This window comes from Macrosteles quadrilineatus, unplaced genomic scaffold (assembly GCF_028750875.1).
Source record: "Macrosteles quadrilineatus isolate MER2022 unplaced genomic scaffold, UCM_ALF_1.0 Scaffold_4__1_contigs__length_99947679, whole genome shotgun sequence".
Lineage (NCBI taxonomy): Eukaryota > Metazoa > Arthropoda > Insecta > Hemiptera > Cicadellidae > Macrosteles > Macrosteles quadrilineatus.
The window spans coordinates 75922957-75935207 of NW_026542597.1; the positions used below are offsets into that span (position 1 = coordinate 75922957).

The window sequence follows — 12251 nt, forward strand, 5'->3', positions numbered from 1 at the left end:
CATTTTTGTTAAATTTAGTAGGATTTTTGGGAAACATCACACTTTTAGGTAATACAGTTTAAGGTATTTAAATATTTAAAATAATAAATCAATAAAAATAAGTATTTATTTGAGGCCAGTAAAAAAAAATTCAAAACATGACTTTCTCCTAAAGGGATATATAAAGTCTAGATGTGTACTGAGACTGAACATTCAAGATTGAAACACTGAGTTGAATAGAAACTTTGACTATCGATACAACTTCAGTATCCATTAGTCAATGACAGAAGCCAAACTAGTGAAAAAAAGAATTCAGTTAGCCAAACAGCACCTGTGGGAAATTGATCTGGAAACCATCATCCTCTATGTGCAGCTAAAATTTATTTCTGATCATTTATAAAATATCCTAAAATGTTTACTACTTGTTTGAATCTACATGAAAATGTTCTCAAAATGATTATATAAAGTTATTGATGATTTTTAAGAGATGAATATCCACTTTTTTCTAATAATTGCTATAAGGAATTGTAGATTAAATAAGAGGACAGCTTTTTAAATAATGCGTATGAATTCGTAGTTCGCTTGTATGCCACAACGAGGCTCCTCGCCACTTACGGGCATAGTTTGTGAACAGAATGGTGCAATTTGCAGCTCTGTAGCTGACATGTACTCTTTGCTGTGTGTTTTTAACATTTGTTAAACCATAGAATTTCCTGCCGCGTACAAGATAAGGTCAGTGATACATTTTTTCTTTATAAGAAACATAGCCAAAGCCGACATTCATCGCCAGATGACTAAAGGCTATGGCACTAATGCAATGAGTGAGGGTAAAGTGCAGAAATAGGCTAGGGAGTCCAAACATGGCGGTGAAAATGTTCATTTTTGGTGGATTCTCACAGAAGACCACAAAGGAAAAGGATTTCACGGCCATTTTTACACTCCATAACCCATTTTCACGCATGAATATACATCAGAACGGGCTACAGATTCCATTAAGGATGTGGAAGTCTACTTGCTCCTCCTTTTAACTCCTAGCCTCAAATGCCTGACTGGGGTACCTTCTAAGGGATTGAGATCGGGAATAAAACAGAAACTTTCCTTTCATGGACCAGTTTCCCAAAGTAAAAGCCAATCAATTGACAGTTAGGTAATTCATAGGAGAAGCATACAGAGTTACAGACTCACAAATGTTTGAATTTATACATATAGATTTATATCAAAGCTGTTGAGGCAACTCTTTACAAAACCTGTCTAATGGCCTTCATCCAAATTTTGTGCGCATGATGTTGTACTCACAGGCAATAATTGTAAATCTCAAAACAAAATGCAATTAACATTAATGGGGTGATTATAAAGAAGTAATTGGAGTAGTTTGAGAGTATAATGTTTGTTGTGTGGGTACCGTGCCAAGTTACCTGGCATTGGATATATTAGTTTGGCACGACACAGCTTCATATCGATGCTGCATTCCTTGCCTTTGTCTTAGGATGGTTTACCTCTGTGTGTCTACATTCCAAAGGAGTAATAATTAACCTTAAATTTGCTTTGAAAATGACCAAAAAAATGTATAAATTGAAAAATTAAAGAAAGTATTTAAAACTTCAGCTTTTTGAGAGAGGATCTTAATAATTTTAAAAGATTATATTTTATTATTCATGATTCTTACCTGTTTATGGTGTTTGCCTGGTGGGAACGGCGTTTCTACTCAGTATAAATGGGCGACCAATGTTTTTTACGAGATGATGGTGAGCGCTACTCCAGTGAAAAATATACAATCACACCACTGTTGTCGATTCAATTCTGAAAAAAAACTTCATTGTAGCTTAATGTTTTTTTCAAAGCTGGACTCAGTTGTTCATTATCATTGTGTTTTTAATGTACGGTTCAAAAAAAAGGAACAAGTCATTAAAAAATCTGTAAAGTTTATCTCACTCATCACCCACACCCTGGTTTGCATAAAATATCACTCAAATTTTCTAGCTGTCTTAATTAAGTGATTAAAAGACACAAGACACTAACAACAACAATATAAGTTATTGGTTTGATTATAAACCGGTACACTTTCAATGATTATGTTTCTCTATTAATGATCCAATGTTAAAATTGTGGACGCTCTGGTCTAGACCCCTCTAGGAACAGAGTGCAGGGCTTTGGTCCCTGAAAACCTAGGTTCGAATCCCGCTAGATGCAAACGGCTTTAGCTATATGATTAGACGGGAACCTTGTAGGTCTAGCCTGAAGTAATGTGTAAAAACAGTTCTAGGGTATATCTTAGGGTCCTAGGATGTAGAGGTGGAACAAAAAGTTTGTAAAGGCTATTTACGTGTAGCAATAAATCTTCCCAACCTGTTTTGTCGACACCCTATTTTTTACAAGTCAGAAATAAGACAACAGAGATTGAAAGAGATGCGTAAATGAAGCAGACCCGTGTAGAACAGCAGCTATTCTTGTGCTGGCTGATACTGCTGGCAATGTTTGTCCATAGCACACGCTTGATGATCCGTGACCTTACAACGGACCTGATAAACAATACCTTGTACTACATTTATAATTGTACACGATAATACGATTGTATAGGTTGTCTCGCCTCGATCAAATTGATCTTTGTTTTACTACCACACTTGTTTACACCATTAAAAACAAGAATTGATAGATTTAGATTTATTAACGAAAATGTTTACACAAAATGATGTTTTCTTATGGATATTCTTCATGGTAGGTTAGGATTAGTTACTGTCCAAGGGGGAAAGAGCCTCCAAAGTTGCGTATGAGAATGAACAAAGACAATTCCATGCATACGGCTTTAATCTTTCTTAATGGTAATCAAAACTATTGTCTTTGGCAACAAACTTAATTTTACAAGTGAGATGAGCATGTAAAAATACAAGAAAGCACAGGTGATGTCTTCAACTCCAGCTGATTCTTTTTCAACCTAGGAATAAAAATAATTACTTTATTACACTACTTACTCTATTACAAACCATGTCTCCAAAACAGCTGTTTTCTGCAGCAAATAATTTATTTGTTTCCTCGTTAAAAAATATTAACCTAACCAATCAAAAATATTTTACCTGTTCAGGTGCACTGGCCTACGCTGAGCTGGGAACTATGAACACGAGTTGTGGTGCCGAATACGCGTACTTCATGGATGCGTTCGGTCCACTTCCAGCATTCCTGTTCTCTTGGGTGTCCACACTGGTGCTCAAACCCTCTCAGATGGCCATCATCTGCCTCAGCTTCGCCAAGTACGCTGTTGAAGCCTTCGTCTCCGAGTGTGAACCACCCGACACTGTCGTTAAACTGGTCTCTGTACTGTCTATATGTAAGTTTGAGGAAATAAACATTTATTATTTCATTCGGGAAATATTTTAGTCTATTCTTTAGCTGAAGAAATTATAGTTTTATTTAATAGCTAATTAAACAGCTGATCTTAGTAACAAAGCTACACAGGTTATCTAACTTAATTCCACTAAAAATTAAACATATTTTATTTTATATTGTTTTTACAGACTAGCTGAAGAAAAGCTGGACTAGCTTTTCATGGAAAAGCTTAGGCTATCTTTTCATGAAGAGCGTTTAGTGGTTCACTGTTTGTTCCTCGTTATTGAACCAATTTAAACTATCTAACATACAACTGTCTTTGATCCCTGGGCTTTTAATATGCGGTCATGGCTATAGAAACAGCTGATTTTCGACTTCTATTAATGCGTTCAATTTCTTTTTGAGTACTGGACAATGAGTTAATGTTAATTGACAGTCAAAATTGTAAGTATTTTTTTTATTTTAGTGGTGATCATGTACATCAACTGCTACAGTGTGAACCTGGCGACCGGAGTTATGAACGCGTTCACAGCTGCAAAGCTGATCGCCATCCTCATAGTCATTGTTGGAGGCGCATGGAAACTTCTAGAAGGTGTGTTGCATTGTTGACTGGACTGTACACCACTACTGTAACAGTGAAATATAGATAAAGCAATATTTGTTTACTACTCGCATTGTAAGATCTGAGGGGTTGTAGGGAGCTATGAATGTATGAGGACGGAGGAGTTGATGAACTGTGTGTTATGCAGCATGTTAAAAGAATCCGTAAATGTAGTTGTATGCATGAAGTGCCTAAAACCTGGTGTGTATAAGTACAGTCAGGGGTGGCATAAGGGTTGTCTGTAAAGTTAAAGTACACTGTAAAGTTATGCCACATGGAAACAGCCATGAATCCTTGGTACAATACTTAATCGTCCCCAGAGAGAGAGAGTTAGACAATAGTGGGTATGGACCATTCCCTTAAAAAAACACTTTTAAAATGCCAAAGGCCTAGATATACCCAAAATAAAACACAAATTTAGTCAGACAACCCAAGACCAGATAATTAAGACTCTGTATGATACAATATGGTAACTTAAATCTTTGTAACAAAGTTTGACTGGACTTGTCTGAATGATTTCGGGAAAGATTATACCATCTAAAATACAAACACAGCATATTTCTCACAGTTACATCACTCAAATTTAAACAGGCTGATTAGATAAACAAGGTGGTTAAAGTTTAGAATATAGTTGTTGTTTGATTCTTTTCTATATTGTAAATTTTACAAGTTGTATTAAACTGATCAATAAACGTTTTCATCAAACAATTCAGATTAAAACAATAAACATTTGAAATTCCAATGTAGAAAGAAAGTATTACATGATACTTTACACTGTAAAGGAAGCTGGCAATTCAACCAAGGGTAGTAAACCGTTAGTGCCTATAGGGGATGTGGGGGGCAAGTTGCAAGTTATAGCCCATTAGGGGGAAGGGGGGGAAGTAAGTGGTTGGAGCAATGACCAGGTCACCTTCTTACTCTCTCCCTCTTTCTCTCTTGTGTAACAGATTTTCTTTCTCGCTAGAGTGACCTGATTTTTATCTTTAATAAAAGTTTCACCTTTCAAATGAACAAAATATTGCTTGCCTCGTGAACAATTTGTTATCAAATTAAGATGAGTCACTTGATAACTCAAATATTTTTTCATAGCTTATTAATAGGGTAGGTAAAAAAAGTTAATAATTTTTTTGAGTTGTAATACCTTGGAAAAGTTGCTACGCCTTTACTTTAAGAACACAAGGATGTATCACACATCAAGGGTAATATAACTAAATCTTCACTCACCACTATTTATGTCACCATTACCACAGAAAACGTACTACTATACCCAGAATGCCAACCGCATGGTAAAAAGCATTAAGCGGTTTGAGAGAGCTTTGCCTGTCAATCCGTAGGCAGCGCCACCAGCGTTGCCATGCAATAGCATAGCAACGCTGGTGGCGCTGCCTACGGATTGACAGGCAAAGCTCTCTCAAACCGCTTAATGCTTTTTACCATGCGGTTGGCATTCTGGGTTATAGTAGTACGTTTTCTGTGCCATTACTTAACAAAGACGGTAACACAGGTTTTGCTGAACACGGGTGTAAAGGTTTACCAGTGTAATGGGGGTTGTACTACACCTCTCACCCTACTAGTGCAGTAGACGATTGTGTGTTATTTTAAAACGGTTTCTCCAGCCGGAAACACAATCGTAGATTGAGGATTAAAATCACATCTCGATCAGGTTTGGTGTTTAACTCATGAGAAGTTAATTTGTACGTAACAGGGCTTGATAGGACACCACACCTACAATAAACCATGGATGGCTCCTAAATTGATGGGAAGGGTTGACTGTTCAAAAGTTGCTCCCTCTGATGATGCATTTTGCTACCTTTTATCTATCCTCATAGAGGTGGGTTCACCACAAACAGCTTATTTAACAATAAAATATATTATTGTGTTCATATGATGGAGAAAATACATGATAATATAGGTATATGAGTTGTTCCTCAGGTTCAAATGATTTAATTTTCACTCTTACGTCTTTCCAGGTAACACACAAAATCTAGAACAGCCGTTCCAAGGGACGACTTCGTCCATTGGCAACATCGCAACAGCCTTCTACACCGGGTTGTGGGCGTATGACGGCTGGAACAACTTAAACTATGTCACGGAAGAAATAAAAAATCCATCAAAGTAAGTGCTGTAACAATTATTCATTTACAATAGATATTTGTCCACACAAGTACAGTAGAGTCAATATTATCCAACCTAGACTAACTACGACAAGATAGGTTAAGCAGACAGGTCAGATAACACAGGAAATAGAAAAAAAACAAACTGTTATCATTTTAAAAATAATCAAATGAGTGTTTCTCCATTAAAAAACCTATACATGATCACTGAAACAACCAACTTCCTCAGCCACAAAAAATAACCGACACATCCACTTAGCCACCGGTTTTAAATAGCACTGAAACTAGTTAAGGAAAGCAGAGGGTAATGCAGCTATAAGGAATTGACAAACTGTGTGGTATGCAGTGATGAAACAATAAGAAAGTACAGTCAAGTGCAGTGACCTAAAGCCTGACGTATGTATCTTCCGAGTTTGGGTGGTAAAAGGGATTTTCTTGGCTTAACCGCTATAGTGTATAGTCATACCTTACAATTTCACAGTGCTTGATCATCCTCAGGGGGTCGAATAACAGAATGTTGGATATAAATGAACATTGAATAATTGAGGCTCTTCTGTAGTATAATATCACTTCATTGATATTTTTCATTTACTTATAGAAATGAGTAAATAGTTGTATTTTTTCTTAGTTCAACTTATTAATATTTTTTTTCCTAACTTATGCTGGTTTTCCACACAGGAATCTTCCTAGAGCAATAATCATCGGCATCCCACTAGTGACGGTCTGTTACGTGCTGATAAACATCTCCTACTTGGCCGTAATGTCTGCGGCAGAAATGGTCGAGTCGGAGGCGGTTGCTGTTGTAAGTATTAATTTATTTTTCTTACAGTTGCCAAAAAAGCACCGTTTCTGTGCAGGTTGAATCTTTAAAAATGATTTAATTCTGCATTCTTTCATTTTGCCCCACTATCTTGTTTTACTTTGCCGTACTCAAGTTTTTTATTCTACAAACAAAAAAAGATAAACATGCAACAACCAGATGAGGTTAAACAACGTTTTGACCACAATGGCTATAAAACTTGTTGATCAGCTGTTGCACTGACATTGTTTACGTTTAGAATAAGAAGAATGGATTTAATTGTAGAATAAGGCATCAGAGTACAATATTTAACTATTGAAATATTTGATAATCTCATTGGTGAAATCAACATATTTTGCAGACTTTTGGCAACCGAATCCTCGGCCTCATGGCATGGCTGATGCCTTTGTCCGTCACAATTTCAACGTTCGGCTCAGCCAATGGAACTCTCTTTGCAGCTGGAAGGTAATGAATTGAATTTGCATCCCTCAGTTGATTAAAGGCAGGTTCAATCGTCACTCCACTAAGATTGTATGGTGTGCTGGTAAATTTTTGGCCTTAAGCTATGGCTGATATTTTTGAAGTATGAGTATCTTATCTGTGTTTGTTGTATCTAGTCTATCATTCTACATGGACTATGCATTTTCAGACCTAAAACATATGTGTTAATGAAAGCAAATTTACCACAACTATTTTCAACCATGGTACTCTTTCTTTCCTGTGTAACCATCATTGTCTTGTATTTGTAATTTTTTATAACAAAAATAATAAAAGATTGCATATCTTCTTGTTCATGACACCAATGTTTTATGTTGCAGACTGTGTTTTGCAGCCAGCAGAGAGGGACATCTGATGGGGGTCCTGTCTTACGTACATGTAAGGAGGATGACACCTGCCCCTGGACTAATATTCCATGTAAGCATTTCAGTTGACGTATGTCCTATATTTAAATATTCCTGGTTCAGTACCTGTATACTAGGAGAGTTTCCAGTTATTTTATTAACATGAAGTAGTGCTGTTCATGATCTGATCATGGCATTATCTAATGACCTCATTAGTTCCACTGTTTTCATTTCACATGGATTTTGGAGGTTCAAAATTGAATCAATGCTGGATGATCATCAACTATTGACAATGAAGATGTTCCAAAAGCCTCCCCTCTTGAATTCTATCGTAAATAATTTGTCTTTTTGAAGTCACTTTTACAAAAAACTCATATGTCTAGCTATATCTGACACCGGTTTATCGCTGTTTCAGTCTCTCATAGCAATAGCAATGGTGCTGTCGGGGACAATCAACTCCTTGATAGACTTCTTTAGCTTCACGGCTTGGATCTTCTACGGAGGAGCGATGTTGGCGTTGATAGTGATGAGGTTCACCAGACCAAACTTCCCCAGGCCCTACAAGGTACAGAGTAGTCTTATTTAGTCTGCGTGCACGGCCGCGCTATGGCCCGTGGTGTAGGGGGGAGTGTTTATTGCTCATTTCAAAAAACATCTGGCCCACTCGGCTCTGGGGTTGTTCAGCTGTCTTCATGGCTAGGCGTGGTGGAGGGGGTTGGTGAAATGTACACAGGACGGCTAGTAGAGACGGAACCGCACGCCCAGACTGCTTGCACTTACTGTAGGTTACAACTACAAGCAATGTTCTAGAAAAGGATTCTGTAGAGATAAATTTGTTGGAATTCAAATTCTAACTATATACTAAATTCTAACTAAAGTGATGCTATGTGTGTATCGACTATCTGTGACGAAAAGGTGCTGGTTTTAGTAGCTCTGTACTCTTAGTAATATTACAAAGGAGGTTATCTTTAGTTGTTTTCCTGCTATGAAAAAATCGTCTCACTTAAAAGTCTTTTGACTAAAGTCTTCATATGCGATATAGGTAGACCGAGCTGTATTTAATGTCTATGATAAAATAGGCGCAGATCTAGTAGCTTTGTTGCTCTATCGTGTATTAGAGGTAAGCTGTTCAGTTGCAAATATTCTCTATATTTAAATTAAACAATCTATGTCATGATCCCAAAGGAGACTATTGAGAGTTAACCCTAAACAATTAACTAATACAAAATATGCTATTCTTAATGTTAATTTCAAGTTTAAAGTCTTGCACTCATTAAACCTAATTGTCTTAAATCAATCCTGGAGGCAATGCTGGATAATTTGTATAAATTTTGAATATAATGAAATTATTTTACCAACTGCAAATGTGTACAGCAGAAACCAAGTTAGAAATCAATATAAAAAATGTTTCTCCATTATGATAACATGGGAGACAGTGACTGAATTCAACACATTCATCATCTTGGTAAATAGGGTGTTGCACTATATAGAAAATCAAATTAAATCCAAGAGAATTATTTATGTTAAAGAAGATTAATCAAACGAGAATCTTTTACCGGCCTTCACAAATAAATGACAAATACGGGACGTAAACTGCAAACATAGGCTTTCCACCATCTTCTAACAAAACCAAAATACCCGAAAACGCCAAATATAAAAGATCAATAAAAAGTCCTACTTTCCCTGTGTCTAGATTGCGCACGATTCCATGTTCAAATAGATACTAATTTATTTGTGGTAGTCAAACTTCATCAAAATCAGAGTTATTGTGCCTACAGATGGATAAACAAAGAACAATTGAACAAAATGTGGTTTTTCGGCTTCTGGAGACCCTAAAATGACAAATTACAATTGATGGATTGAAATCTCACGTTAAACTCTACAGTAATAGCTATTTTCCTAGAAAACACTTTGATTCTGGGTTGCTTTCCAACAAACCAGATGAAAAGTACAAACCCCTTAACACTTTCTTCAGTTGAATTACAAATTGGCCTATAAAAGACGCTTATTCAACCAATTCTCTGTTTGCAGGTGCCTATTATCATTCCAGTTTTGGTCCTGGTAATCTCTACGTATCTCGTCATAGCTCCCATCATAGACACACCCCAAGTCGAGTACTTGTACGCGTGTCTCTTCATCATAGCAGGCCTCCTGTTCTACATACCCTTCGTACACTTCAAGTACAACCCAGCCATCTTAGGTAAGTACCTCTTTTCAAACTCTCTCATTTCCTCAGTTAACAGGTACGTACTTGTTTGAATATGTTCGGATTGATTTCGTGATTAGTCCGAAATGTAAATTCCATGCGTTTTGTTTTAAAATCCAGGCAATGGGAACAGCACTGATTGTGGATTGAACAAATGATAGTTTAAAGCTACAGTATTAACTATTTATTAAGTTAATGTTTACGAAAAAGTGGAATTGGGATAGAGCTCTAAAGGGTTTTGAAAGTGATAGGCATCATACGTTAAATTGATTTGTTCTTTAAACTAAATATTGGTTAGGCCTGTATAGTTTTTGGTTGGTTTAACGACAAACAAAGATTTGCAGCTTTTAATACTAAGATAACTCAGGGTATCAAAGGTAATTTATAAATTAGGGTTCCTCTACAACAAACGGTAGACTCATGGTTATCCTAAGCTCAAAGAAAAACAGTCGAGAGAAATTGAAAAAATTAAAACTAGATGGGTGTTTTGTGACTCTATATGAAACACTGACATCAATTTTAAAATTATTTTATTTTATTTATTTTTTTTTTAACCAAAGGACTCTTTTTGTTTAATGTTTGACTATTGATGTTCAACTATTGATTAAAGGATATTAACATATTTTTTTAAAATTTAATTGTTGGCATGAAAATTAAAGTTTTATTTAGTCCTCTTCAACACGGGCTTAAAAAAATAAATTATGAAAGTAGGCCTAGGCCTATTTGGGGGAAGTAATTTTTCCTGGTCCCTTTCAATATACTTTTAAGCATAATTATCAGCATCGCCCTAACCAGGAGAACTATCTGTTCAACAAAAATTTCCTTTAATAATCACGAGTCTACTAGAGTACAAAATAATTTAAAAAAATTCCAAAACTAAATGCTTAGAGCTGAGTCAATGAATCCGACATGCTTTATATTTTTATTTGCTCATCCCTCCCATCATATTAAGTTTCTCATTAACTGAGTACGTTGCTGCTACGGTGGTCGAGGTAGTTTAGGTCTAAGTACGTAGTTGTTGTGCTGGCGACAGTTTGCTGGCGACAATTTCCTTTCAGAGTGGCCGATTGTTGTCCGCCTCAGCCAAGTGCGGTGGTTGGCAGCATCGACCTCCTCTGGTAAGTAGGCAGGGATTTCCTCATCGCATTCTAGTTTTCTCAATCCTTCATTTGTTCATTTTCTATTCCTCAGTTGCTTGTGTTTTGTTGTTTAATTATACATTGTGATTACAGCGCAGGGTTTTGCGTCAAGCTGCTTTAGAATGTAAATTTTAATTTTATTTCAAGAATTATTAATCTTAATTTTGAAGAGTACACTTAAGATTTGAGTTATTGAATTTAATGGAGACTAGTTCTTATTTGGTTCAAGAATGAATTTTAACGTACTCTGGTATTTGAATAGTTTTTTTTTTTTTAGATTTGTGCGTTTGAACTTGGATTTGTAGTTGGTGGTTAGCATCTCGATTGGTGCAAGGGAGAGTTTGATTCCCGGTAAATCAACAAACATTTGAATGGTTTACACCTTTTTTTCCTTTAAAGGAATCAGTTTTTTATTCAAAATGCCACTGGTGTAGGAAATAATGATAAAAATAAAGAAAGAAATACAACACTGGAAACAGTTTCTAATTGCACATTTGGAACTTTGGGAGTCCTGGGTTATCGAAAAAGTCAAAAATAGTGAGTGACATCTGAAAAATATCTCTAAGAATAGCGACAATACGGTTAAAACAGAGAATAAGAGTAGAAAAGGGTTAGGACCGAGTATCAGGCAATTTTTTCCGTGCTTTATCGTAATTTTTCACAATCACGATCTCAGTTGAATGCCCATGAACAAGCCAGAAATGCTTGATGCGCAAAAAAAAAAACCTGTAAGTCAACGTCTGGAATGGCAGGGTTTTACCAAAAATTCAAAAACCTCTTCCAAGTGATCCATTGCAAAATTACAGGAGGATATTTGTTAATTCTATTAATTTATGAAATGTATAAAAATAAAATTACCAAAACAATTTCTGTAGAACGCCATGTAAAAGTTACCTAAATTTCTTGCACAAGTGTGTGGTTTATGTAAATACTATTTTAGTAATATGCTTAACCAAAGATTAGTAATATCACTCATAGCTTCTCAGATAGGATTTTCCACAGGAGTTTGGAATCACCTTCGGTGAGTGTTTAACGAAGATACTACCTGGTAACCTAGAAATAATATTTTGACTGTCCTTACATTTAACTGGTTTTGTTTTACATCTGCATTTCACGTCCATCCTAATTCCACTTGATCCTATTTCATAAAAAAACCTGACCGCATAGCACAATGCATGAACTGCAATATTTCTCACATTGGTGTGTTTTCTGATGCGACAAGTTTTACGCCGGAACTAATAAACCGGTTC

The 12251-nt window shown here is 36.0% G+C and overlaps 1 protein-coding gene across 3 annotated transcripts in view; it reads left to right on the forward strand.

The window, feature by feature from the left end:
• LOC128992081 (b(0,+)-type amino acid transporter 1-like) overlaps positions 1 to 12251 on the forward strand; it is a 53301-nt gene that overhangs the window by 39609 nt on the left and 1441 nt on the right. For 2 of the 3 annotated variants that reach the window (XM_054415485.1, XM_054415484.1), the window contains exons 4-11: positions 3059 to 3301; positions 3767 to 3892; positions 5872 to 6016; positions 6694 to 6817; positions 7176 to 7279; positions 7633 to 7729; positions 8072 to 8221; positions 9688 to 9856. In XM_054415485.1, the coding sequence (XP_054271460.1) occupies positions 3059 to 3301; positions 3767 to 3892; positions 5872 to 6016; positions 6694 to 6817; positions 7176 to 7279; positions 7633 to 7729; positions 8072 to 8221; positions 9688 to 9856 (1158 nt within the window). Of the gene's footprint in view, positions 1 to 3058; positions 3302 to 3766; positions 3893 to 5871; positions 6017 to 6693; positions 6818 to 7175; positions 7280 to 7632; positions 7730 to 8071; positions 8222 to 9687; positions 10981 to 12251 lie in introns of all 3 variants that reach the window. The other variant, XR_008490689.1, reaches the window with a different exon arrangement.